The sequence below is a fragment of the Cutaneotrichosporon oleaginosum genome (genome assembly GCF_008065305.1).
Source record: "Cutaneotrichosporon oleaginosum strain ATCC 20508 chromosome Unknown ATCC20508_contig02, whole genome shotgun sequence".
Lineage (NCBI taxonomy): Eukaryota > Fungi > Basidiomycota > Tremellomycetes > Trichosporonales > Trichosporonaceae > Cutaneotrichosporon > Cutaneotrichosporon oleaginosum.
The window spans coordinates 2,848,965-2,875,842 of NW_027072171.1; the positions used below are offsets into that span (position 1 = coordinate 2,848,965).

At 57.8% G+C, this 26,878-nt stretch overlaps 9 protein-coding genes across 9 annotated transcripts; 4 read left to right on the forward strand and 5 right to left on the reverse strand.

The window, feature by feature from the left end:
• Window positions 1-604: 604 nt before the first annotated feature.
• On the reverse strand, window positions 605-6,719 carry COLE_02824 (uncharacterized protein; the record flags this gene model as incomplete). The annotated part of the gene is made up of 19 exons (XM_018424193.2): window positions 605-839; window positions 876-979; window positions 1,015-1,215; window positions 1,254-1,556; window positions 1,593-1,789; window positions 1,826-2,236; window positions 2,273-2,510; window positions 2,546-2,656; window positions 2,692-2,793; window positions 2,828-2,965; window positions 3,001-3,478; window positions 3,522-3,718; window positions 3,754-4,005; window positions 4,039-4,263; window positions 4,306-4,898; window positions 4,940-5,572; window positions 5,608-6,257; window positions 6,291-6,480; window positions 6,545-6,719. 19 exons carry the CDS (start codon window positions 6,717-6,719, stop codon window positions 605-607), a joined length of 5,433 nt encoding a protein of 1,810 aa, XP_018276189.1.
• Window positions 6,720-7,078: 359 nt separating this feature from the next.
• COLE_02825 (uncharacterized protein) lies at window positions 7,079-9,421 on the reverse strand (the record flags this gene model as incomplete). The annotated part of the gene is made up of 3 exons (XM_018420977.2): window positions 7,079-9,080; window positions 9,115-9,335; window positions 9,383-9,421. 3 exons carry the CDS (start codon window positions 9,419-9,421, stop codon window positions 7,079-7,081), a joined length of 2,262 nt encoding a protein of 753 aa, XP_018276190.1.
• Window positions 9,422-9,682: 261 nt separating this feature from the next.
• Window positions 9,683-10,176, forward strand: COLE_02826 (uncharacterized protein; the record flags this gene model as incomplete). The annotated part of the gene is made up of 5 exons (XM_018424194.2): window positions 9,683-9,700; window positions 9,742-9,757; window positions 9,882-9,955; window positions 9,990-10,073; window positions 10,114-10,176. 5 exons carry the CDS (start codon window positions 9,683-9,685, stop codon window positions 10,174-10,176), a joined length of 255 nt encoding a protein of 84 aa, XP_018276191.1.
• Window positions 10,177-11,227: 1,051 nt separating this feature from the next.
• Window positions 11,228-12,614, forward strand: COLE_02827 (uncharacterized protein; the record flags this gene model as incomplete). The annotated part of the gene is made up of 3 exons (XM_018420978.2): window positions 11,228-11,451; window positions 11,556-11,942; window positions 12,320-12,614. The coding sequence occupies 3 exons, from the start codon at window positions 11,228-11,230 to the stop codon at window positions 12,612-12,614; spliced, it is 906 nt and encodes a 301-aa protein (XP_018276192.2).
• A 253-nt stretch (window positions 12,615-12,867) lies between these two features.
• On the reverse strand, window positions 12,868-16,251 carry COLE_02828 (uncharacterized protein; the record flags this gene model as incomplete). The annotated part of the gene is made up of 2 exons (XM_018419774.2): window positions 12,868-14,213; window positions 14,253-16,251. The coding sequence occupies 2 exons, from the start codon at window positions 16,249-16,251 to the stop codon at window positions 12,868-12,870; spliced, it is 3,345 nt and encodes a 1,114-aa protein (XP_018276193.1).
• A 2,939-nt stretch (window positions 16,252-19,190) lies between these two features.
• COLE_02829 (uncharacterized protein) lies at window positions 19,191-20,264 on the forward strand (the record flags this gene model as incomplete). Its single annotated transcript, XM_018424195.2, has 3 exons — window positions 19,191-19,319; window positions 19,356-19,779; window positions 19,837-20,264. 3 exons carry the CDS (start codon window positions 19,191-19,193, stop codon window positions 20,262-20,264), a joined length of 981 nt encoding a protein of 326 aa, XP_018276194.2.
• An 833-nt stretch (window positions 20,265-21,097) lies between these two features.
• COLE_02830 (uncharacterized protein) lies at window positions 21,098-22,094 on the reverse strand (the record flags this gene model as incomplete). The annotated part of the gene is made up of 2 exons (XM_065626238.1): window positions 21,098-21,642; window positions 21,677-22,094. The coding sequence occupies 2 exons, from the start codon at window positions 22,092-22,094 to the stop codon at window positions 21,098-21,100; spliced, it is 963 nt and encodes a 320-aa protein (XP_065482507.1).
• A 2,576-nt stretch (window positions 22,095-24,670) lies between these two features.
• On the reverse strand, window positions 24,671-24,898 carry COLE_02831 (uncharacterized protein; the record flags this gene model as incomplete). Its single annotated transcript, XM_018419776.2, has 1 exon — window positions 24,671-24,898. One exon carries the CDS (start codon window positions 24,896-24,898, stop codon window positions 24,671-24,673), a length of 228 nt encoding a protein of 75 aa, XP_018276196.1.
• A 174-nt stretch (window positions 24,899-25,072) lies between these two features.
• COLE_02832 (uncharacterized protein) lies at window positions 25,073-26,409 on the forward strand (the record flags this gene model as incomplete). The annotated part of the gene is made up of 6 exons (XM_018424196.2): window positions 25,073-25,244; window positions 25,282-25,413; window positions 25,457-25,582; window positions 25,643-25,749; window positions 25,785-25,978; window positions 26,028-26,409. 6 exons carry the CDS (start codon window positions 25,073-25,075, stop codon window positions 26,407-26,409), a joined length of 1,113 nt encoding a protein of 370 aa, XP_018276197.1.
• Between the last annotated feature and the right edge of the window lie 469 nt (window positions 26,410-26,878).

Consider the following 26,878-nt stretch of genomic DNA (forward strand, 5'->3'; position numbering starts at 1 on the left):
ACGAAAAGTGCATGATCAAAAGGCTCTGTCACCCTGAGTACCCCAGATCCACACGACGCAGGTGATGGCAGCACATACACGACGCCAAACATTCGAAGCTATGCGAGGCTACAGCACATCGCATGAGTGAAAGTGAACGATGATGGGCCCTATCGATAGTGGCCGGTAATGGATTAGTGGCGCTGAGGAGGGGAGGCGTCAGGCAGTCGGCAAGGAAAGGTGGCGAGGCAAGGCGGCAAACGAGTTGGGAAGAGACTAGAGGGGATTGCATACGGGCTTCACCCTCTGGCGACATGACTTTCGAGCGGCAAATGCGCTTCTTAGGCGACGCGAATGACGACTGCTCGCGCGCCCGCTGGCGTGCACTCGCGAGCGACACCCTTTACCCCAGGCGAGAATACCAACTACACTTAGTCGCGGCGCAACCCCGACAACAACCCAGCACAATTATACCCCAACGTTTTAGCATCAGGACGAGAGCGATGTATGTTGTATCCCAAGTGACGCACCCGGTCGATCAGCGTCACATACTTACAATGCACATCCCAACTAATATACATTCGTGATCTACAACTACACTCGCCATCCAGGCGCACACCGACGCCTAGAGGGCCATCGCCGACGGATCGTTCCACCCGAGCGCACCATCATCCCTCATGAGCTGCAGAATCGTTGCTTGCTGCAGCCGGTAATGACCCACAGTCTCGATGCCCTCTCGCGCGAGTGGCAGGTACTGGGACGTGTCGAGTGGTATAAGATTCTTCTGATATTGCTCCTTCCTCGCTACGGCCTTTTCCGCATAAGCCGTCTTCTTGCCGCGCTCCAGCCTGAGGCATTTGCTATTGGCGTGAGCATGGCTTATTCCGTCAACTCACTCCTCAGTCAGTCCGTACACCTCCAGGAGGAGATTCTTGGTGAGCAATGCGATTCCGACTACCAAGCTGGCGTTGGCGAGGTGCAGAGCAGGGAACTGCTGTTTCTGGCATCAGTACTCTCTATTGCAGGAGAGCCCACCTCTGAGATAATCGCCATCTTGCCTGCAATGGAGTCGCTGTCGGCCGCGGCGACCTGCGCCAACTCGATGTGGTTGGCAGTCGAGGCCCCGTCGCGCACAACATGACTGAGCGCCTGGACGACAAGCATAGGTTCCTCCTGTTGCTGGTAGTCAAGCATGCAAAGGTTCTCAGCCACGTAGAGGACAAATTGCGGGTCAATCTGTCTCCGTCAGCTATCGTTGCCTAGCACTGGCTTACCGGTTCGCTCGCCTCCACGTCAAAGTCGAAGGCCTTCGTGAGGGCTCGGAGGAACTCGAGCCGCCACGCTCGCTTATCGCTCAGCAGCCCATACCAGCCGCCTAGAGCTGCTGCGCCGCGCCTCTCGCCTGATACCTCGGACGACACACCGCGCAGATAGTCATAGGACGCGCGGACAAAGTCCAGGTGCTGCACGTTGAGAAGCGTAGAGTGCTTCAGGTGAAGCGTCGAGTGCAGCACCAGGGCGCTGTCCGCCAGTGCCTGGTCCTCGCTCGCCTCCAACGGAATCAAGACGGGCATGAGCTGCACGTTAGCAAACAATGACATTACGCATCTCACCATAACGGGATGGTACAGGCCCTGGTTCACAGTGAACTCGAGGACATTCAATGCTTGCCGCTGAAGGCTGGGTGTATGTGACATTGCGGCCTCCTTGACGTAATCAATGGTCCTCTGCACCAGAGATGTCGACACGACAGAGTCGTGAATCTCGTTGTTAGCGCCGATGAGATCCTTGATGTCCTTTGTGACAGGGCCTAAGAATCAGCGTCTGCCACTGCTTTCCAGCTCACCCTTTACGATACGTCGCTTCGACTCCGAGACGAGGAAGTCGTGGATGAGCTCAAGCAACTTGGACTTGGTATCGGGGCTGCCCGACTTGAACGACTTGGCCATCCAATCGCCAGCTTTCGTGTCTAGAATAAGTTGAGGGTTTGATCGAAAGACGGCGGACAGACACAGGATGGGAATCTGTTGATTGGTAACCTTTGAGGAGAAGTCCAGATAGATGTCGAAGAAATGTTCGGCCAGCGGGCGAGCGCGCGGCATCATTGCTTTGATTGATCTGGCGATTTGGTCGTCGTCCCGAGCGATGGCATCAAAGTCAATGTTCTCGACGATCAGAGCCGTAATGTAGTACATTGTAGACACCTGGCGCATGACTTGAGGATTGCGCTCGTCAAGTTTCACAGCCTTGAGTTTGTCTAGGGTTAGGCACACCTTTGCTGTACAGCACGCACCGTGACACCCTCTCAGCAGAGATGAGACGGCGAGATATGCTTTTGTCAGGTGCTTTGTGACGACGCAGTAACAAGCCACCGTCCAGCGCAGCGTGTGAGGTGCCCCCGCAGGCTTTTGTACCATTCCACGAAGCGCCGTCGTGAGCTCGTTGGCAAATGCTGACGCCGCTTTAGGGAGGAACGGGATGGATCTAACGAAGATCTGGAGGATCTGGTCAAGAGTATTTTGCTCCTCCATCTGGATGTTAACATCATGGCGACGCACACACGTACATTACTGGGAGGTCGCAGGTACGACAACAGAACTGATGCCTTGTTGGTATCAATCAGCGCTGGATCATCTTGACTGAGGAGGAAGATTGCGCGGATATGGCTCCCGGCGTCCTGCTTGTCAGCCAGCATCGATAGACAGAACGCACAAATTCGGTGTCCTCGGTGGCATCCACCATTCGATTGATCAAAGCATCGATAGTCTCCCCAAAGTAGTTGCTGTGGCCGTTCTTTTTGCACGCCGAGTGCACCTGGTGTGAGATACAGCTGCCCTCTCAAACCTACACCTTGAATTGCATTCTCGAGAGATAGTGTCGGCCCGTCGAACCTGTGGAGTATCTCAACTAAGAGTGCAGCGGTGTCGGCTGCAACGAAGCCCGTGGACGGGTACAAAATATCCGTGAGAGACTTGATACCAAGGTCCTTTAGGTCAGCCAGCGATGCGCCCGCGAGCTCACCTTGATGCCGTCGTCCTCATCCTGGGTCGCAACCACCAGCTTGCAGCAAATGTCGATCCCGAGCTTGCTGTCGTCTGTAGTCGAAAACATGTCACGCAGCATCTTGACGACACGTTTGCGCACAAGTAGGCCAGTGTCGGTGACACGTGCCGCGAGCAGCGGGAAATACTGGACGGCAAGTTCAGAGCGCTGCACGACATACTTGCCAATGAGGTCGACAGCGACGTCGCGGACAGAGGTTGAGGCGTCGTTCAACCTGTCCTCGATCGCAACCCGTACGTTTGCGTCCGCAAGGATCTCGGGGTCCGCTACCACGACCTGAGTGAGGCCACGCAAAGCCTTGGAACGATGCGAGACCACGCTGGAGTCCATGTACTTGGTGAGCTCGTAAAGAAGTTGCTTGAATGCCTCCTGTAAAGGATTACAGCGGGAAAGTGCGAGGGACGTTTCGATGGCCTCTTCCAGCTGATTCGACCCGCTTCTCGTCAGCCGGCAGCTGGTAGACGAATGGAGCTACTCACGGGTCAAAGACGTTTCCTGCCTCCCCACTCCACACGTCGTGCGCGGCCACGTGGAGAGATTCAATGATAGACTTGACCTTCTCTGCCGACGCTGCCTCGTCCGGCTCGGCAGCAAAGCGTTCCAAAAGCGAGGTTGCACGTTGCGACGCCTTTGAGATGTCGTTGGCCCACAGAATTCGTGTCATCTCGCCTGCAGTCTGACGTTAGCTCATCTAGATCCGGAATCACGTACAACAAGCATGCCATCCTCCCGTGAGGCGGCAGTCAGATATGACTGGACAGTCTGGTGTGCGGCGAAAAGTTTGGCAAGGCCATCGACATTCACGTCTTGCAGGACATCGTTGAAGCTCGGGATGACGGTCTTACGGTTCATCTCCATCTCCAGAGAGTGAATCTTCGCGGCAATGTCACCCAAGTAGTCAAGGGCGAGGCCACGAGCTGCATTGGCTTCAAAGGCACCCTTAATCTTGCCAGGTTCTTCGAGCTAGCGTCAGCAGCGACATGTGCGTCAACCCACCAATGTTTTCAGTAGGACAGATAGAAACAGCGCAGCTGTTGGCCACTCCGGACGGTAAATGACGGTGATCAGATCGCTGACGAGCGCCGATAGGACGACTGAATAGTCGGTCTCCTTCTCGCCACGACTAGTTTTGGTGGCAATTGCTTTGCGAACCAAGACGCTCACCACAAACTTCATGTAGCCTCCCACCTTCTCCACCACCCCAAGGCACATCCTTGACTCCTGTGGGTCAGCGAGGACGATCTGTCAAAACACCGGGCCCACCTCTTCTGCGACTGCCTCTGCATTCTGAGGTTCGCCCGTTTCGATGTCGATATTGCGAGAACGCAGTTTACGGATGGCGGGACCGACGCCAAAAGAGAATGCCTGAACTAATTGCAGGAAGAGTGCGCTCAGGATGTTGATGGACGTTCCGTCAGCGAGCTGGTAGCGAGTGTTGGTCGATCCCGAATCGATGCTCTTGCCCAAACCATCAATGATCTCTTGGAGGATCCACTGCCGCTGGTTCTCATACTTGGCAAAGATGACACGGAGACATCCCAGCGCGTCGGTGCGCAAGGTCTTCATGAGTGCCCATGTCGCTGTACCTGGGGCTTTGGCCTTGCCGCGACGAGCCGGTTCATGAACGAAGACGGGTCCGAGAGCAAGATAGACAGCGTTGATGATCAGTTGCTCGCCGAAAGTCACGTTGTGCTTATTGATGAGTCCAGTGATGTGCGGGACTGCTGCGCTCGTGAAGTGGGCAATGGAGGACAGGAAGGGGTTGTTGAAGGATGCCGTATCCTTCTTCGATTTGCCCTTTGCGGCTGCTGAGGCTTCGTCAGTGACAATCCACGCGAGGTAGTTCGAGCGGATCTCTGGCGTGTTAGTATGGAACATAGTGACCTCATGAACGTACTGTCACCAGCGAGACCTTCAATTACGGGGAATAGCACACCCGCCATCTGGCTGCGAACTGTAGTGATGGCTTTCGTGAGCAGGTCCTCCGAGTAGAGCTCCTTCGGAACGCCCGGTGTTCTGAGGACGACAAGACAGCACAAGGCTGCCGCAGCTGCGTTGGACAGTGTGGCAAGTGTCCTCTCGCCAGTATTCTTCTCCTCTTCAGAGACCTCAAGCTCCGGAGAAGGCTCAGGCCCATTGCTCGTCGCCTTCTTCCCCTTTCGCCCTTTGGCGCCCTTGACGGGCGATGCGTTCTCGATAACCGTGCGCCGACCGTTATCGGGGAAGGGATCGAGGTCCTGTCCATCCTGCATGGAGCGCTCTAAGATGCGAAGCAGGCGTCCAAGGAGGTCGGCGTCGAGTGACAGCGTCTCAGCCCTGGTTTGTCTTGAGCGATTTGACTTGCGGAGGCGTGCGAAGTTCTTAACCAGTTTGTCGACGCACTCTGACGACAGCAACGGATGCTCGCCGTTGGCACTAAGACCGTAAAAGTAATGCGAGCTGTTCACCTGTTCAAGCGAAGGAGCAGCGCTGAAGCCGTCCGACTCTTCGAAAATGTCCTCCAGAAGGCTCTGAACTTTCTGAAACAGGGCTGCAGGGTTAGCTGAGTCACCTCGGCGGACTCACATCGCTGATCCTTGTCACCTGTGCGCGCGACAGTTCTGTGCGAAGAGGCTTCAAACTTGGCCGCGTGCTCCTGCCCCATTTGCCAGTCTACATCGATTTCAGCCTTTGGCTGGCCCCAATCTATGTCTTCTTCCTCAGAATCGTCATTCCTCGTCGCCGGGGTGGACCGCATGGATGTAGTCGAGTGCGCAGGGCCAGATATGCTGGAAGGCGCGATCGACGTGTACATGCCCTTTTGTGCCTCTGTGAGCCGTGGCGGATGTATCTCAAAGGACGGCTGGCGGGTAGGCGACGGATGTGCGCTCTTGCGAGCTTTCTTGGTTGGCGAAGGTCCCTCGGATCTTATGTTGAGAGGATCCGGTGACTGCGCGGCGCGGCGAGACGGCGTCGGTGCGGCAACGGAGGCGCGTGAGGATGGTGTTGGTGTAGCCAGACGAAGTTGATGATCGAGCATCTGCTCAAAGTATTCTCCAGCTGAGGGTGCTGGGGAGGGAACAGATGAAGGGGCAGCCGAGGAGGGGGTTGGTGGCAGGGTTGCGGTTCGGTTGGACCGAGGTGTCTGGGGAAGGAAGGCATATGGCAGAGGTGAGGACGAGGTGAGCTGAGGTTGGAAAGAGGCGCCATTCATGCTCTGAGAAGCAGCGTATGGCCTGGAGGTCAAATTGAGAGATGAGTGGACTCACATATTGCCGTAACTTGCCCCTGTCTGGAGGGCTGCGAGAATGCGCGCCTCGGCAGCTTGGCGGAGCTGCCAGTCCTGGGCTGTCTGCGGCTGCTCCAGCGTCTGGAAGGCGTGCGCGTGCTGAGGGTAGACCGAGACAGCCGAGGTAGGCGGAGTGTAGCTGACGGTGTGAGGGGAGAAATGCTCAGTGACTTGTGATTAGCGGGGATAGAGGGATGAAGCTCAGAGTGAAAGAGTGAATGGGAGATGACTAACCTCTTGCTGTTGGGGTGTAGTGGGCGAAAGGAACCATGCTCAAGAGAGATGCAGGATCATCGTATCGAGGCAAAGGGGGGTCATTGAGAGTGGGATTGGGGGCAATTTGGGAGCCGTTTGCCCAGCCGGGGAAGGGGTTGCCGTCGTTGTGACGGCGCGGCGGTGGTTGCGACATGTCTACCAAGTGTGTGAGAGGGGCGATCCGCTATCCGAGCATGAGATTGATCGATTGAGAGATGATGCGAGATGCGAAAGGGCGGGCGAGATGACCGGAGAGTGGGAATGAATGAACGAGAGCGGACGCGCGGAGCGTGAGACGGGCGGAACGCGCGGAAGAGGTGCAAAGTGGAGGTCGAGATGATGTTGGTTGAGTGGATGTATGCGTCCCGAGACGCGCCAAATGACTCGAGCGGGGCACCAAGCCACGCGACCGTCCCTGGTCAAGCCATGCGAGCCACCGCTCCCATAACTGCTGGACGCGCACCAACACACCACAAACGTCATGTAATGCAAATGTATGATCGCGTCTACAGTCTACTCGCTGTCCTCATCCTCATCCTCATCCTCGTCATTGTCGTCGTCACTCTCCATGTCCTCGAGAATGTCCACGTACTGCTTCCCCTTGGCGAAAGCCTCGAGATATCCGGCCTTCTCGTCGACCTTTGCTCCCTCGCCTCGCGCAGCCGTGAGCGACCGCCACTCAATGAGGGCGTCCTCATCAACCACGTCGCTGTCATACAAGGCGCGTAGGAAAAGGCCAAAGTACGGGATGTGCTCCTCGTTGTGGACGCAAAAGGTCTGAATGTCAAGCGCAATGTCCGACAGGTCGCGCGAGAGGTTGACGGCCATGCCGCCCCATCGGGCCCAAATCTTGGTTGCGTCTGCAAGGATGTTGGCCATGCCGCCGTCGAGCGTGATTTTGCCCATGAAGAAATTGACGACTTGTTGGCGCGCAGCGTCGATGCCCGAGTTGTAGCCCATGACGAGGGTTTTGAGCTCGAGACCGGCGTTCTCAATCGAGTGACCCTCGGCGTATGCGCGCTCGAGGGACGACTGGCACTCGGTGTAGAACGCCTGAGAGGGTCCGCCAGCGAGGTTGAGATCGCCGAGGCCGAGATCAGGGAGCTCCGAGTCGTCAGAGTCGTACGACCCCTCATCTTCGTCACTCGAGGCGATGGAGAGCGTGGAGAGGGAGACGGTGGACACCGAGAGATTAGACAAACGGCGGCCAAGCTGCAGAAGCCGCTTGTTCCGTGGGTGCTCGAATGGGTCCTCTCCCTCGTCGTCCGAGTCCTCCGCGGACTCCTCCTCCTCGGTGGGCCAGAAGAAGCCTTTCGATTGAGAGCCCAAGATGTCGAGGTTCAACTGCTTCAATCCCTCCTCGCGTTCTGGCTCCTCCTCGTCGTCCGAGTCCCAACCCTCGGGGCGGTATGGCTCCCTTCCAATTCGTGCGAACATGGGAATCTTGACCCCAGCCCCGATGGTCACGCCGTCGCCGATGAGAGCGCCCTTGCCGATATGCGCTCCATCGCCAATAGTGACGTTGTTGCCAATCATGCACTCGTCGAGGAAACAGTCGTCGCCAATGTTCACGTTGTTGAAGATATAAGACGAGATAATGGTGGTGTTGGCGCCGACAAGGCAGCGCCGGCCAAGGGTAGTCTGCACGATGCGAGTGTTATTGTTCAGCACACTGCGAGCGCCGATGAGCAATGGCCCCTGCAACGTCGTCGTCCGCGAGAGGATAACGTTGTCGTGCGCAATGTACACGTTGCCGCGGCGGAGCTCATATGATTCGGTACCGTGCACGCCGATATCGGGGACGAGAGGGAAGACCCATCGTCTGAGGATGTCCTGCGTGATCTCTCCGTAAGTGCGTGTATCCCTCACGCGCTCAACGTAGCGGCCTGATCCGGCGCGACGCTCCTTCGGGTCTTCGGGTGTCTCGTCGCCCACAACGTGCACGTTGATGTGTTTGCCTAGCAGCTCGGATGTGAGCACGCCGTTGACAAAGTGCCGCCGCAGGTCATGGTAGTCAAAGTTCTCAGTGCAGAGAGCAGGCACGTCAGCCTCGCAAATGTCGATGCCGAGGTCGCGGTAGCCACCTTGCTGAGAGGCGGGGTTGGTGCCGGACCAAATCTCGTACTCGTCAATTGTGGGCGGCCAGGGGTCGAGGAAGAGCTGGGAAGGGAATGCGACGTGCTTCTGCGCTGGCGAGAGAGGGTTAAGAGAATAATGGAGGAGACGGGAGGAGGGGGGGTGGACCATCATGATAGGCGCCTCGGGGTGCTGGCGGCCGCCGCGCCCAACTCCCATGGTCATAATTAGGTTCTTGTCCGTCTCGCGGCGCTTGCGATGCGCGTCGATCATCTGCGAGATGTCGTAGTTGGACACAATGGGGGTGTGGACGAGGATGAAGGGGTTCTCGGGGTTGAGCACACCCATATCGTCAAGCTCGCGCAGCGCGTCGCCACCGGTGCGGGCTGTCTGGGATGCCAAGCACTGAATGTCAAGCAGGCGGTTGAACGGCGAGTTGCTGATGTCAGTCCTAGCTGGGGCAACGAACATACGCAACAAACTCGCGGATCTTGTCCGCATGCACGCCGCAGAAGATGAAGACCTGCTTGACCTTGCTATGGCTCAAGTTCTCGAGGGTGTACGCAAGGAGGGGAATACCGCAGAGAGGGAGGAGAATACGGGGCTGGTCAAGGCATAGCACCTCGAAGCGGCGGTTGTATGAGTCGGCCAGGACCACGGCCTGAAGGACCGGCTCGTCGCCATTCTCGCCGCGCTGAGGTCAGAAATCCATTGGATACAACGATGATCGCATAGACGCACCTTGGGGTCTGACTTGTTTGCTTGCTTTTTTGGTGGCATGGTGCTGATGTCGGGAGACGATGCAAGCGTTGAGCAGCACTATGCAGGCCGGCCTCTCGACTTTCTGGGCTCAACCCGCTCAACGAGTCATGAATCACGACCACGTGGCATAGACGATCTCGCCACAGGCCCAAAACACCGAAGTCTCCGTCCCACCCCGGCGGGTCGCTGCATTGAGGGTCAGCCCATTCGCCCGCCGTTCACCTCGACCTCGGCGCCGTTGCCTACGCTCATCTCGACACCCCGCTCGCCGAATCCACCATGCCCGTCCCCTGGGAGGTACGTTTGCTCACCGATATCAATTGCGAAGCTGACTTCAGGCCGTCCTGCCCTTTGGTGAGTTGCGCCGTCAGACAGCGCAACCGATTCCGATCAGCGATCCTCGTTGTTGTGGCGCATCGCGCTCGCTGCCGGTGCCAGCGCCAGCGCTCGGATGTAGCCTGCGGAACACTAACCACAGGTCTTGTGACCATCATGTTCGGTGCCACCGGCACCATCTTCAACATCATCCAGCGCGGCCGCAACGACTGGAAGGTGAGCTTGGCAGGTTGGCGCAAGCTAACGCCAGCCTCCCCGCTACGGCATCGACCGCTGGGACAACATCATGATGGAGCGTGACCGCCGGTTGACAGGGTCCAAGCGCGGACAGCGTGTGAGTCGGCACGGAGCGACGGGGGACGAGCTGACGGCAGACGGACCCAATCGCACCACCCGAGTTCGCGACCAACTCGGTGTGGACGACGGAGAGAATTTAAGTCGCATAACAATCGACATGCATAGGTTTCGGCAGCCGCGCGAGGGGCGGAGACGAGACGAGAGGCTGTGAAAGGTGGCAGGGCGTACGAGCGTCGTTGGACGGCGGCGCGGTGGGCGCGAGATCCTGACCGCCAAGGACAGCGAGCAGGGCTCCAGTATGCCGTGCAACACCGGTATGTGACTGCCTGCGTTGCCTGCCTTCCAGCTTCCAGACCTCCACTGGGGTTGGTGTGTGCGCGTGATTGTGAGCAGTGGAGGATGCGTCTCAAGTCATTCTGTGTACATTGCGCTCCGGAGTGCGCATACGGCGAGCGCCAGGAATGATTCCTGTCTGCGAAGCTGCCATGTGCTTCACTGCCGCGCCACCAACTGCGGCCAGGTGCTTAGCGTGAACGACAGGGCGGGCCTGAGGGCGTTGAGAGTGCTGGACAGAGGGCTCACTGTCGCCCGTCCGTCCTCGTCCTGGATAAGGCTGCTCACCTCCATCATTCAACTCGGAGGGGAGGTATGACAGCTGGCATTATCCAAGTCGCCTGAGTGTGATCCGTGTGCTGCCGCGAGTGAGTTATTGGCCTCTCGAGCAGGGCCGATAACGCCCACTCCCGCGCCACACAGCTCAGAGGATGTCCAGACCGGTTCACCAAGTGTAGGTCACTCCGCTGCCATCAGCGGCGCTCTGCCACTCAGCATTCGTGTCATGTTCACTCTTTCTAGAGTTACTGGTACTCAGCAAGCGGTCGCGGAATGCTGTCGACTACCGTTCCCCTTTGCCAAATGACGACAGCGGCTCTTGCTGCATTCCGCTTCTGCTCGTTCTAGCTAGCGATAATGACAAACGCTTCTCGTCTACAGCTCTCGTGCCAGCTTGCCTGTAATCGCGGCATGTTTGTGAGCTTGCAGCTGTGGGGATACGGGGATCGACGTCACTCTGACCTCCACTTCCGAAGTCCCACACTACTTCGCGGTCTCCTCCACTGCCTACATGATCTAGCTCATCCTCCGACATCCACCACACCTAAGCCGCTCTCATAGCACTAGTGAGCATGGTACATGCCTCCGCTGACCGCTGTGCCCCTTCCAACTACCCAGCCCCCTCTCGCAGGCCATCTCGGGCACTTCTCAACCCATGAGGGCAAGACCTACCCCTACTTCGTGACTGGCGACGCGTCATCGGACAAGGCCGTCATCTTTATCGGGGGACTGTACAACGGCCTTGGTGATGTGCCGTATACGCGCGCTCTTGGCGAGGCGCTAGGCAATGCAGGATGGAAGCTGTAAGTGCTTACCCCGGCCGCGGCCTGGAGGCCTGGCTCCTAAGTTCTACAACAGTCAGGCCCCGTCTTTATTCCGCCTTGACTTCCTCAGACGCTGACCTCAGTGTTCAACTCCACTGGACATCAGCCTACGAAGGCTTCGGTACGTCGTCCCTCACTCGCGACGTGAGCGAGCTGCACGCCCTCGCGGCCCACCTGCGCGACCTGAACACGTCCAAGGTTGTCGTTATGGGCCACTCGACGGGCAGCCAGGACGTGATCCACCTTCTGACGACGCTGGGCGGCGCCGACGGCGGCATCATGCAGGCTCCTGTCAGCGACCGTGAGCACTTTGCCGTCGACAAGACCACGCAGGCGTGGGTCGACATGCTGCCTACTGCGACGGCCATGGTGGACGAGGGCCGCGGTGACGAACTCCTGCCCGCCGCGTTTGCGAAGGAGGCCCGCATTAAGATGAGCGCATATCGTCTTTGGAGTCTGCTGTCGCCGAGGTGAGTTAATGGAAACGGGCGACGTGCTCCCTGTCATGGGATGGGCAGCTTGCGCCGCCCTAGACAAGGACGCGACAACGCGCTTCACGCGTCGACATTGCGACGCCGCGTTTCACAACATCAACCTGTATTGTCACGGTCACGCATTGTCCGGGAAGCGTGCGCAGCTGAAACGCACGCCCGTACGCCGGTCGCATCAGTTGCGAGTCTCGGGGTGTGCGGAGTGGCGTGGATCCAGTTCGGCTCGGCTGCGGGCCAATGTCACGCCGTTCCTCGCCCGGCGCCCATGCTTCCCTGCAACTTTGATGGCGGTGCCAGTAATCCGTCCCTTTCCCGCTCCCTATTCCCTCGATACCTCATCCCAAAGCTGACTCCAGTGGAGACGACGATTATTTCTCCTCGGACCTGCCCGATTCGGCGGACGGCGTGCACAAACACCCTCTAAGCGAGAGCTTCGGGGCGCTCAGCGTACCCGCCCTTGCTCTCTTCTCAGAGAAGGATGAGTTTGGGCATGTGGCCGACGTGGACGCGCACCTCGCGCGCTGGCGCAAGGCCGCGAAGGGCAAGCTTGAGACGCACGTCGTAGACGGCGCGAACCATGCTGTTGAGGACGCGGCACACTGGCCCGACCTGTGTGCTGCCACGGTAGCTTGGCTCCAGAAGCACTTCTGAATACAATGCAGACGGTGAGCTCGAAGCAAGAGCCTTTGTGTACAGTAGGGGATAGAGTGTACCATAGCAGCTCATGACTGAGTCGTGGCGCGATCAACGAGCCATGCATATGCAGATGATGAGTGTGACAACAAATTACGGGACGGGGGAAAGTAGGGTACAGATAATGCTGGGTGTGGACGTGCGCAGGCGTGCGCATGGGCGTGGTGCAAGGTGCAGGTGTAGATGTAGCAAGAAGGATGTCAGACAGACATTAGATGGGCGTGAATCCGCGGAAGGTGCCGAGAAGCCTGATGCTGCGACGGCGCTTGGGGGTGGCGGGCGTCGCGTCTGGGGTCGGCGGAGTGGTGCTGGGCGAGGGCGCGGCAGAGACGGCCGAGCCATGCTCATCCGACGAGTCGGTGGTGAGCGCGCTAAGACTCTTGCGGCCAAAGAAGGACAGCGAACGCTTGACGGCGCGTGCGGGCGAGATGGCCATCGGGGTCGTACTCCGCGGCAAGTTGCTGGTCGTCTGGCGACGAGGAACCTCGTTCTTGACCAGCACATAGGAGTCCTTGTCGCCACGCATGGCGCCGGTGCTCTGGCTCATCATGTCTGGGAAGGCCTCAACAGTCGGCGTGATAGGCGACGACGGCATCGAGCGCGCGCGGTTCAGCGACTTGCGCGGCTTCTCCTCCTCGAGCATCTCATCCTCCATCATTTCGAGGGGCGACTGGACGAGCGGCTGCGAGAGCGTTGAGGCCGATTGGGCGCGCTGGTGGCCGGCTCTGGCGGCAGGCCCCATCGTCATCTCCAGACCACGGAGTGAGGACATGGGGGAGCGCCGACGGTGCGCATCGCTGAGGGATGACATGGACGTGTTGCGCGAGATGTCGGCCAGCTCCTTGTCCGGAGTCGGCAGGATGAACGAGCGCGTGCGCATGAGCGAGCGCGGGCGAGAGCCAGGGATGACAGCGCCGCGCACCTCCTGCGTCGAGACGACGTCAAGGGGTCTCATCTCGGAAAGACCAGCCAAACTTCTCCGGCGGCGCAGCTTGGGCGTTTCGAAGCGTGACATGCGGCGCGGGTCGGGACCAGATGGATACTGGAACTGAGCCTTGCTTCGCGCCGTGGCGAGACCCTCAGAGATGACGTCTCCGAGCGCACGGTCGACCATGAGGCGGGTGGTCAGGGATGGGCGGCGAATAAGGACGTTTGAGGGTTGGAACTGGCGGTACTCTGGCGTGTATTCGAGATCCGGCGAGTCTTCGAGTGGCATGGGTTCCAGGGCAGGCGGCGTGCCGAGTTGCTTCGTGGGAAGCTGGAAATCAGCCGTTGCCACAAGCGTGTGGCGCTTGTTGAGGCTGAAGGTCTCGGAAGGGAGCATCGACGACTGCTTGCTGGGCGTTCGCGATGACGCATCTCTCGAGGTCGTCGACGAGTGGCGCGACCGAGTTTGGAACAGCGGCACGCTGGAAGGCAGCTCAAACGGAGGCATGGTGCTTTCGTCGCGAGCGGCCTTGAGTTCAGCGGCCCACAGCTCCTTCTCGGCATCGCAAGATGCAGCGAGGTCAAACTTGTGGTCATTAATGGTGAGACGGAGACTAAAAGGCAAGGAGCCTGACGTCAGTTATCTCCATTAAATTCCCGTAAACCTACCCTCGGTGATGTCAATTAGTTCAACTACCTCAAGTGGCAAAAAGTGGCGAGCCTCGAGCGTCTTGTTCCGCCTAACTTTTGCGAGGATCAGATAACCACGGTAAAGCAGAGCAGCAAAGTAGCGAACCTTGGTCGGGCGATCGAGTGGCGCATGAATAGGATGATGGTAGAGGACGTCGAGCGCACCGATCAATCGGCAAGTGCCAAGTCGGTTAAGGAATTCCTTGCTCAGGGCATTGTGAGGCTCGAGGCATTCAGCCACACGTGCCGTCTTGAGTTCTGCCTCTTTGCGCAGACGAGCGTCGTCGGCGTTCTCGGCCACGGCACGCATGACGGCCTGTGCCGCCTCGACAGATTCCACGACGTCATTGGGCGGTGCCTCACGGTTGATGTCGGCCAAGAGAGATGCAAGCAGCAACGGATACCGACAAACGCGCTGAATGGGCGCAATGAGAATGTCCTTGAAGCGCAAGCGTGTGCGGCTCGGACTTCCCGGCTTGTTGTAAAGCATGTCCTGCAGCGAAGCCTGGGTCGTCTCGGATGTAATGTGCTGGCAGCGCTTCTCAAAGTTCTCATAATCGACGCGGTGGGTGATGTCGCTCACCACGCTCGAAGCGACCATTGAGCCAGCACAGTAACCGCTGTAGAGCCTGAAGCTGGGAACCTCTCTCACGAAAAGGTTGGCGAGTTCCTTAGTCACAGTGTCGAGAGTCTTCGAGTCGCAAACGTCGTAGCCCAGGCCAGAATACTTGAGAATGTCAACCATGTGCGCCGCAAACTGGACGTGGAACTCGAGGAGATCGACCGAGTTACGCGCGATGTGCTGGTGGATCCTGTCCGAGACGAAGGGAAGAACGGCCAGCTGAGGCAGGTAAACATATACGAGAGCACGCAGCTGGTGAACGTATGTGACCTCGGTCTCAACAATCTCGAGAAGGATCATCCGACGGCGGTCAAGAAGGGCTTGGGAAACCTGAGCTAGCTCGGCGCGCTTGAGCTCGTCGCCCTCTTTGCCATTTCGCACACTCCGTGACAGCGACGTCTTGGTCGATGGTAGAGATGTTGTCAGGATTGACGGCGATGAGAGTGAGGGTTCGGATATGGAGACCAACGAGATGTTGTCCATTGCGTGGGGGTCGCAGTGGAGGGACGTGGTCCGCGTTGGGACGTCTTGCGACAGAAGAAGATGCTTTCCGAGCGAGCTGGAGCGCTTTGGGACATGCTTGTGGGAGATGGTGAGGTCAGCCAGGCTGAGGAGATCGGCGGGGTGGTCGGCGCTGGAGATCGGCGCAAGACACTCGGACACCGACGCCTTTCGGGGATCGGGACCGAAGCCGTAAGGGAGATTGTCGAGTTGTGCAACCGCTGCCATGTCGCGCCGACGTGCCACGTCAAAGTCTCCAGAGCCCCAGGACGCCCGGCGCTTGTGCTTCGAGGGTTGCTTTTGTGGGGAAGATGGGCTCGAGAGGTGCTTTACGAGGCCCAGCGTGGACAGTGACCTCCGCCGAGACACTGATGTGCCCGGTTGCGGTGAGCGAATGGGGCTGAAGGCAGCACCAGTGCCGGCGAAACCCCCGTCTGAAGTCGCACGTTTGACCCCAGTGCGAGATTGAGATGGCGAGACAGCATTGGACGCCGAGGCAGATTGCGAGGTTTCGGGCGTCACCACATGTTGCCCCCTTTGCGATGCGCGAGCTCCTCCGCTCAGAGGATATGAGGAGAAGAGGGGGGCGTCTGGTGAATGGATCGGAATGGAGATGGGAGAGGGTCGATGCCTGCGATCTGGGGACGCAGGCGATTCGTCGGCGGTAAGTCGGGCGGTGTGGAAGGAGCGAACATCGCTCGTGCTCGAGTTGCGGCTCGAGCAGGGTGTGAGGCCGTGCAGCGGCGAGGAGAGAGTAAGGCCGAGTGATGACGTCCGCCGAGAAGATCGGGAATCGAGATGGGCGATCGACGGGCCGGCGAGCGCCTCTGTGAGGGCGGTGTGTGTAAGGGCCATGGCGGTGTCGGACGAGTGTCCACGGCAGACCGGGGGGTCTCACACGCCGGGCTCACTGTAGGGAGGAGTGACAGGAAGGAGAGATGCGAGATGCAGCAATGATGACAGCGGACAAGAGGCGTCAGTACGTGATGCTTCGCTGTGTGTAGTGGGGTGGCTATGGCGGTGGTGGCACAAGGCTTACAGCTCGAAGCTGGGCAGGGCGAATACGACGACGCTTGTGGGATGGGACTTGGGTCGCTGTGTTTTGGTGGGGTGGGGGGCCGGCAAGAGGAACGAAGGCTGGCTGCCGTAAGGCCTGTTTGATACACCAAAAGTCGTCAAAATTGGGAGATGCTTGCTGTCGTCGTCTGTCGAGGGGCGACGACGGCTACTGGGTGTTGAGATGCAAGATGCGAAGGAGATGGAGGGGCAACGAGATCTTGGGACCTGGAAAGTGGGGTGTGGGCGCAGTGACCGTTATTGTGGCCAGCGGTCGATGGAATTGGCGGGCTCAATGGGGACGGGGGGTGTGGAGGAGTGTGTAGAGTGTGACGAGACAATTATAGAGAATCAGATAGAAACAAGTCGAGTGCTGCGTGAGGGGAGAGAGCGGGGTGTGGCAGATGGCAGATGATGGGGTGGTGGTTTGGTGGTGACGGATGTCGATCCCTGTGGTGATCCGATGATCCGTGTGAAGACGACCTGCGTGGGATCCGTGCGAATGACCGAAGAGCGAAGAGATCGCCGATCCTCAATGTCGACAGTCGTCGCCTGGCCTGGGAAGAGATGTGATGTGCTTGTCCGACTAGTCGATGGATAGGTTCCAAAGACTTTGATGACTGTCAAACGTGTGTGTGGTGAGGGTGGACGAGATGGGCGGCAGTCTAGTGTGATGCAGGGACGGCCGCTACGGTGTAAGGTGTACGGTGAGTGGCTCGGTATGGGCGGAGCAATGTCCTGGCTGTCCTGGTTGCGTTTCTTGGCACGGCCCGTGAAAGGAGTACCGACTGACCCTGGGGCCTCGACGATTGGCGTTACAACCACCAATGCACCTGCGATGCGAATGTGCAGAATGTCGACTGCACGCCGGGACAGGACAGGGGAATGGGTTTGACCCAAACTCTGCTGTGCAACAAGAGTGTTACACTTTCAAGCCCAGCCGAGATGTGTATGTGCGTACTTTATCTTTGCTTCTTGGCGTTATGGCCCGGGGAGGGAGGGAGGTCGTTTGTGGGTGTGTGCGGACTGGCGACCTGGAGAACGGGTGGTTGTCTCCGATCAAAAAAAAAAAAACAAGAAATGCGCCAAGGGGTCGGAGGGAGGGATTAAGGGATGGAATGACGAGCTCGCGACGCTTGCTGCTGCACAGGACGTGCACACCGACAGCGAAAGAATGTTGGGTGGCGGAGAGAGGTGTTGTGAGAAGATGTATCGTGACGGGACCTGCTGCGAGCGCTTGAAGCGACCTCGCCCTCTCTGACGTGAGTGACTGCTAGCTGGCTGCGGTGCGGCAATTGCATCAGGATCGATGAGAACGATTAAGTGGTGGTACGCAGGACGCCTTGCTGCTGCTGCTGCTATTCCGCCAACCCCGGGTGCCTGCCCTGCCTGGCTTGCCCTGCCATGTCGCCTGCAGGCGACAGGATCTAGCAGGATCTGGGTGCATGCCATCTCGCTATGTGGGGACCTGATGGTCTGGTGGCCTGCATGGTCTGATGACTGCTGGCAGCGGTGCAGTTGCGAGCAGACACGTTCCTGAGAGGCATGGGATCCCATAACCTAGACAAGAAAGGTGCAGGGAGCACTGGCACAAGAGCAGAGGAACTCGAGGCAGGTATTTGCAGGAGAAATAAACGCCAGCCAGTAAAGCCAGCAAAAGCCTCATGATGACATTGCGGCGTCGTCATTCCATCCCATTTCAGGCCAGCTCGGCCAGGTGAGGTGATTTTTGCCATCAACCCTGTTCAATCCGCGATCCTACCGCCGTGGCCCGCTCAAATCGGCAAGACTTGTAGTGGGCAGTAGGTCAGCGGGCCACTGTGGGCAGTAGTAATGGCCGATCTCCTGTGAGACATCCCGGGCAATTACTCTCTCCAGCTCTGCCGTAGAATCAAGCTGTCTCCCTTGATTAACCTGATTCCCTTTGCCGTTCTCCCAGCGCCGCAAACGTTTCGGACTCACCCGTCATTATTATAGGGAAACACATCCAAATACCCATGGGCCCACGGGCCATACCTCCTAGCGAGGTTGCGATTCTGCCAGCCAGATCCTTTCGCTTGAGCTTGCGAGCTGCAGTCACCGGCCCGCGCCCTTTCATCTGTACCTCTCCCATAGCCCGACATACCTCCTGCACCCAGAGTTGTCCTCCCCAAGCGATCACAAGAGTTTTTACTCTTCTCCCGCCAGGGCTAATGTCAAACGTTCCCTCGCCGTGGATTGATACCCGGGCGGCGCCGGTTCGGGAGCAGGGAGACTCGGGTGGCGCACGCATCGCTGGGCCGTCAGCCAATTGACTATGCAACGGTAGTTTCATCTGTCGACATGCGGATCCCACTCTGCAGCCGCTGGGGTCGCAGAGCTGGTCGTAGTATGTAGGGCTGCATATTCGACAGGACGTGTGATCAACGAACCCTCGTTGGCCGTTGTCCACATACTTTTCACGCCGGCAGAAAGCATCCGCGGCAGTCGAGGGCAGGTTGCGTAACTGGGTCCGTAAGTGCTGTAGGCGGCATGTACTGCTTCTCACAACCTTCTGCGCGCAAGAGCACTTCGCTAGTAGCCCTATTCAATATATGCCATCGATCGATATATGTAAAGTCTTACGTAACACACCTGCCCAAAGAGGCAATTTTTACTTCCGAATTTCATCGATAAGTCACGTCGATATCGTGAGCCCATTTACGTCGTTGAAGTCTCATCCACTTATCGATTGAATCTTCAAGTCCCTCTAGCTCGCCATGTACCCACCGCAGACTCCTCAAACCACCACCAATCGACAGCCCAGCATCGACTCTACCACCCATGCTCGATACGGATCCAGAGGACGAGCAGATCGCGAGATTTCAGCGTCTCCTTCAGTACGTCAAGTACGTCATTTCACTACGGCGCGCTGACACCCATAGCCCTCCATGGCTCCTCTACAGGTACCGCGCTATGTTGACGACGACGGTACGGAGTACTGGAAGCAACCTACCAAAGGCGTACGGCCTCGCTGGGATAATGACGGCTACGGGAAGGGCCGCAAAGCAGTCCCTTCCTCTATGGAGCTGATCTTGCAGTTCTTCGAGGCAGATAGCCGTAACTGGTCTAGATTCAAGGCTGGCTCGTCAGGCCAGAAGGGCGTATCGGTTGCCGACAACATCAGGCAGTTCATGATCCGTAATCGGGCCCAGTGGGCTAGATCACCCGATAAAATCAAGCTACATGTTGAGGACTTCTACCGCAACACGTTTCAGCCTGCTCTCTCCATTGCGAACGACACAGGCGTTGGCGAGGGCTCCAAAGTGATCTTCAAGGGCCAGACGTGGGAGATTCAAGACTTATCAGGTGTGTTCGTCATGATCTAGCCGCGTTCAAGCGTCTATCGAAGCTAACGTGAAACAGAGGATCTTGAGAAGATGTGTCCTCGGTTCAAACGATGGCGAGACGTTATCGGCGACAAAACTGCCGTATATCGTGATCTTACAGGCTCGATCGACACCCTCGCCAGCAACAGCGACACCCTAGGCTCGTTCGGACTCAGCCTCGGGCGTGCAGGCGCAAGAGACGGCGACGCGGTGCTGATTGATGAGGAGGATGTCTACGAGTACCTGGACGATCCCGAGACCGATGTTGACGCCGACTCAGTGGTGTCAGGGACGCCGGCGCCACCACGATCGCTGAGGAGCCTACCAGGCTCCTATTCATCACAGCATGAAGACTCAGCGTCGTCGCTGGCCTCAGGATCCTCGCGCAAGTCAGGGAGATCATCAGCAATGGAGATCAAGGCTTTCGGGCTCGAGACGGAAAAAACGCTTCCTTGCCACCGATGAGTGGCGCGAGCGCAAGCTCCAGCTCATGGAGCGTCAACTGAGGCAAGCAGAGGAGCTTGCGCAACGCCAGGCCGAGAAGGAGGCTCGGGACGAGCTGTTCAAAGTCAAGCAGTTGTGGACAACATCGTATGCTGCCGTTGCGAGCCACCTAGGCCACGAACAGGCTGTTGAACATGCGAGGCTGATGTCCGGGTTCGATGAGCGTACTCAGACCATGTATCGTGGCCCTACGTAGCTTCTGAGGCGATGAATTGAATGTACGGGCTGCAATTTCAGTTGATTTCTAGACGTAAATTTGAGGTGTTGTTGGGGCGCAGAGGGGCGCAATATCAGAGGAGGGACCTCCACATGAATGTGACTTGTCTTGCAACCATGGTAGCTCTTTCCACGCTGCTCCTACGTGCTTGCGCCATAGCTCATTTGATAGGTCTCGTCCAGGGCTATCGATTGATGTCACTGCATATCTTCTACGTTCACTGGTCGGACAGGAAACAGCTCTCGCATTCGCTGCGCATCTAGACGTTTGTCCGCGACTGCCGTAAGCCATGCCACGTACTCACGCCTCTGGTAGTCGACGTTATCGACGCCGTGGGGCTCTGTAGCCTCCGTAGCATCTGCGAGCGCCTCCTGCTCCTCTCTCTCAGCCACCTCTGCACGCAATTCAGCCTCCGAAGGCTCGTAGGGCGGCGCAGTATCTATATACAGGTTGTGCAACACCATCGCAGCCTTGACCACCTCCCAGGTGATGAGGTGATCAAATTTGCGGTGACTGAGGCGTGCGCCGAGCCCCTTGAGGGCCTGCCAACGTAGCTTGAGCATCCCAAAGGCGTGCTCTATCTTGACACGAGGCTGCGCGCCCTTGCGGTTGAAGTAGAGCTACAATCAGAACTGAAATGTTGCTGACGCACCATATGGGGCTCATACGGTCTATTACGAGGCTTCTTGTAGAGCGGGAGGACGTATTCAGTGCACTTGAAGCCAGCGTCGCAGAGGAGATACTCACCCTTGGAGAAGAGGAGCTCAGGCGACGTTGTCAACGTACATTCACGTTGTGCGCGCATATCCGACGCCGCGCCGTTGTAGCCAGCTTGCAGATACGTGAACCGCTTGGTTTCATCGCATGAAGCGATCATCATGAGGGAGTAGCAGCCCTTGCGGTTGTAGAACTTAGCCTGCAACTGCTTCTCGAGAGCAGGTGCACGATCTAAGACAACGTGTACGCCATCTAGAAAGCCGACGCAGTTGGGGATATCATAATCGGCAGCGATCGCACTCTTGATTGCTAGCCTGCGCTCCTCTGTAGGCCATTCTATCACCGAAGGTGCTAGCTTCGCGACTGCGGCGGCTCCTCGAATGAAGTAGTTGAGTGCAGAGGAGCCTTTGAAAGTCAGTCGCGTCTGACTGCCTCTCACGAGTGATTCTGAACTTGTCTGCTACACGATGAAACGGCAAGGCCTTGTGGGCTAGTCGGTATAGAAAGCATGCCAACTGAAGCGATATCGGAGCTTGCTTACAGCCTCTCCCTGGCGTGGTGGGCCACAGAGGCGTTACACGCTCGAGAAGATCACCAAACTCAGCCGAGTTGAGACGTATCTCTTCGACAGATAGCGGTGCACTGTTCGAGAAGCCGTTGGCGTTGTTGAGCGATCTAACACGACGCTGATACTTCCTCGGTCGACTCGTGTACCGCATGAGGAGCAGACGATGTAGGTATTCGAGGTGCAGGGCTCGTAGCTCGAGGATCTCAGAGGTTTCGGGCTCACGCATCAGTAGTCGAAGCCGAGCCTGCATGACTTGGATGGTGAGGTGGCGGTGGGTGACTGCAGGCATGTGCAGAGTTTCAGCAAGATCTGAGCAGTGGAAGTGAAGATAGAGACGATGTTAGGTGTAGGTAGACAGCCTAGAGTGCGCGATGTCGACGAGATCGACGCGTCGCGACGCGTCTGTATCAAGTACACCTAATTGATAAGAAATGATATCAAATGACGTGTAATATTTGCGTCCCTGAGTTTCCCAGAGTCAATATATCACGTTCATCGATCGATATGAGCGATATCTATGGATCGATCAAAATTGATATATTGAATAGGGCTAGTGTAGAGTAATGTCACCCGTAATCCTATAGCAAGAATCAGGACATGTCAGTGTCAGCAGAATACCTTCTTAGACGACCAAGCGACGTCATCACTGGCGTGACACCTCTACGACCACTATGCTTCTAGCCTAGGCATTGATGTCTGCACCCCAATCTTTGTGGATCGTGGAGCGCGAATGGCTAGTCACTTGCGTATGCAACATTGGGGCCACCACTCCTCAGACGGACACTTGCATGAGTCATATGTACCACTAGCACCGAGCTATGACACCATGGTGAGCCCCACGTGAGCGCTGAAGAAGGCGGACAGGCAACCTCTGCTTGCGTTCCTGCATGGGAGGCAGCCCGGCCAGTGGGGCCAGCGGAGGAGGGACGCTCCGCTTGCCGAGGCTCACCCACAGCCGCTGTTCTGCAAGGCACGAAACGTGACAGCGGGTTTGGTGATCGCTACTCTCTCGCTACGGTCCGCAGTCGACATTGGACGCGGAGGATGCAGAGGATTCCCATTATTTTTCTCCCCAGAGGCTCGCTTGATCGTCTGCTGCTCGTGCGCTGACGAACGCCAGTGGCGGCCGCGGTTTCTCACATACTGGAGCTTGAACGGAGTGGGCCTGAACCTGTTCCTCCGTGCCTTGCCTATCTCCGGAAGGCACCAGTTCTTTGGATTGCTTTGGCCCCGATCACAACAAATCCCCGTGCCACCTACCCAGGCTGGGTGAAGCTGGGTGGCGATAATATGGCCTTGAAACATGAGACGCCGGTTGTGGCTAAGGCACGGCAGCCGACTGTCGATCACACAAGTGTTCCGAGACCCAGACGATGAGCAGTGGGAGGGCGCACAGCATGGCTCTTGATCGGCATCACGCTTCATGGCTGCAAGGTGGACGCCGATCAGACTTCTTTCGGCAGAAGCCGTCGAGGGATGGACTGCGATCGAACATGTATGTACGGCCTTTCCGCTGCGGCGGTGTCCACGCCGCGCCATGGCATGGGGCGTGGGACACATCTGGCTCGCGGATCGTGGAATACGGAGTTTATGTGCACATGGGACACTTTGCGCCTCCGTATGCACGCCACTTCCTTAAACGCGCAAGCCGTACGTTTATGCCATGTACCTCAGTTCTGCAGACTCGTACAGTACCGCAGACAGCTTTCACCAAGCATTCGTGTTTGCCGGGCTGGGGCTGAAACAGGTCCAGACGTCGTGGCAACGGCAACTGCCGAGAGCAACTGTCGTCGCCACGGTCACAGAACGCCGTGCCTTTGCGAACAGTTAACACTGGTTGAGGTGTGTATTACCTCTGCATCCGAGCAACAGAGCCATGCAGCTCGGCGTTGCTCGGCATCAGGCAGACGTTGCCTCAAAATGGTCCACGAGTCCACGAGACGGGAGCATCCCCAACGTTGGTTACATCCGCAACCAGCCATTTATTGTTTGGTTCCCAGGCCCGCTCCACATTCTGCGCTGCCCCTGTCAACTGACACAGCGTCTGGCAGTTGGCAGTTGGCATAGACATGCCGTGTGCTGCATGTGCTGCAATGCTGTATGTGTTCATACATGCATGACGCATTCCCGAGGTTGCGCCGAGCAAGATCCATGTATCAGGCTCCAACCCCGGAGAACGGGGCTTGCACGAGGCGCTTCCCGAACTTCCGGACGTCTGATACGTTGATGAAGATTCGCTTCCGGGCATGGGTATGCCTAACTAAAGATATGCCAGTCCTCCTCCGGTATTGGAACGGGGTGTGGGGATGGCATGTGAACGCATGTTCAGGACTCGGTGCCGTGCCCACTGAACTAGGCGCGACAAGCTGACTTGAATGGTGACCGTGGCGCGTCGCGACGCCCGGAGAAGGGCCACCAACCAACGTCGCCTCAACAAACATGAACTTGTGACTTCAAAGCTAACTACCTCGACAGCCCCAGCCAGCCGTTGTGCCGAGTTGGCTGGCATTTATAAGGGGTATGCCATCATTGGAAGGGATGGTGTAGTAAGCAGGCCAAGTTCGTGGATATAGGAGGGTGAGCAGAGCACCACGCCGGAGATGGCGATTGATCCGACTGACTTTCTCCTCTACGCGCTACTCAAAGCATGGCAAACGCTGTGGACAAGATGAGGAAAATGTTAGGGGCAAACATCCCGCGCTGCCCGATAGAAGCTTCAGAAGGCGGGGCGGAAATCGGCATATGTGGGGACTCCAACTCCTCACGTGGCTGCAATGGTCTTTTAGTGGTGCCTGAGCGCCATGAACGCGTGAACGCCATCCCGCCTGGCGCGACTGGGCCCATCCCGAACGAGACGCCCCGTCCTTACTCTTCACCTGCGTCCATTTCCCCGCGCTCGTCGCTATCGTAACCTACTCTCAGCGCATGCTCTTCTCGGATCGTCTGCTCGTCTGCAGACTCGCACCGCATGGGCTCATCTTGGCGGCGCTCGTCGCGCTGAATGAGACGCGCTTTGGGCGCCACTAAGGGGGTTCCCTGGGACAATGGATGGATGAATGCGCCCAGGACGGGAAAGAATGGTGATGTGAGCATCACCAGCCCTGCCTCAGCCACCCGCACGGGACACTATCTTCTTGGCTGCATGGGTGTCTTGTTGTGCACAACCCATCACCCCCACGCATCCATCTCTCACTTACTCTTCATTATTGGCCTTGCCACGACCTACAGCTCTCACCCCACTCACGCTCCTTACTACACTCTTTCGCCATGTGGGGATCTCTTGCCCTCGCCACCATCGCCCTCGGCGCTGCCGCGCCCGCCATCGCACAAGGTGCCACCTGCAATCAGACACAGGCGTGTCCCCTCTCGGCCCCCTGCTGCTCGCCCTACGGCTACTGCGGCAAGGGCCAGTTCTGTCTCGGCGGATGCGAGCCGCTCTGTACGTTGCTTCTTTGCAAGCAATCGCGCTAATTCAGACTCGAACAAGCTCACCTCATGCAAGCCAGAACCTGTGTGCCGCGACCTCGTTACCGACTTTAACGACTTGAGCCGCGTGCTCATGAACGGAACCACGTACGACGGAAATGTGACCTCGTGGGACTGGGTCGGTGCGTCACCGTGCAGCTTGTGGGGTTTGGTACTGATCCCCAGTCGACTCTGGCAAGCTCGAGCCAGCGCCCAACGGCGATGGCGCGCGCCTCACACTCACGGAGAAGGGCGGCACTAAGATTTCGTCGACGCGCTACGTGCACTATGGCTTGATTGACTTTGTCATGCGTGCGTTTGGTCGCAAAGCCCGCGCTTTGCGCAAGTGCACATGTTTGTGCTGACAGTTAGAGACATCAAACTGGCCAGGTGTTGTGTCCGCTGCCATCACCATGTCGGATGTCAAGGACGAGATCGACTTTGAGTGGCCCGGCGCCATCACTAACCAGGTCCAGAGCGTGAGTGCAAATTCATCGGCATAGTTGACCGCCAGAACTTCTTCTTCCTCGGTCACGTCAACTACTCGGACTCGAACGGCGGGTACCACAACCTCTCGGGCAACACAGCCACGCAGTTCCACAAGTATACGATCAACTGGCAGCCCGAGGTGCTCGAGTGGTGGATTGACGAGAAGGTTGTCCGCTCTGTCAAGAAGGCCGACACTTGGAAGGAGAGCACCCAGCAGTAGTGAGTCGCCTCGCCTGTGGTCAATTACTCTGTCCTCCACTTACACCAGCTACTTCCCTACCACCCCTTCGCGCGTGCAAATCTCGATCTGGCCCGCCGGTATCGAGGGCGCAGCCAAGGGTACCGTCGAGTGGGCGGGCGGCATGATCGACTGGAGCGAGCCCGACTACATCAACAACGGCTACTTCTGGAACACGATCAAGGAGGTCAGCGTCAGCTGCACTGACGAGCTCCCCATCACCGACGACACGACAGGTTACCAGTTCATCGGCAACGACACGGACAACGTGCCAATGGTCGGTCTCACCAACCGCTCAACCAACATGCGCGTGAACGGCGCTGGCGCCGTTTCGCCAGCCAGCACGGGCGTCACTTTGGCGCTCGCTGCCTCGCTTCTCTTGGCCTTCCCGGCGATGGCCTGGGTTGCGTAATTTTTCTTGGACTCTGTATGCCCCATTCCTCCGCCCCTTCATGCATATCTGCGACTGGTGACGTATCCAAATTCCGTACCAGGAGCAAGCCGCGTGGAACGTCGGATCAAGACGGCACGCCGGGTCGAAGGCGTTGAGAATTGAATGAGATGCGTTGACGCAGGCCGGAAATGCGCCGCAGCTTGGCGCATGTCTCATTTCACTATGGGAGCGGCACAGACCACATGTTGAGGCGTAGGCGATGTCATGAGAATGTAGAGGAATGATGGAGGCGCACTTCGCACGCACGCCATGGCCCTCTCGTTGGTACGTGCTCGTTCTCAATGGTTAGATGAGCAGATGAGGAGTTTGGCGTTGCCACGATTAGTTCAGGCAGGCATGCTTTCTTATGTCCCACACCTGCGGTGATCTGAATGCAGGGCGAACGCCGTGCCTGAGCACATGTCGGCGTCCCGCTTCTAGTGGGCCA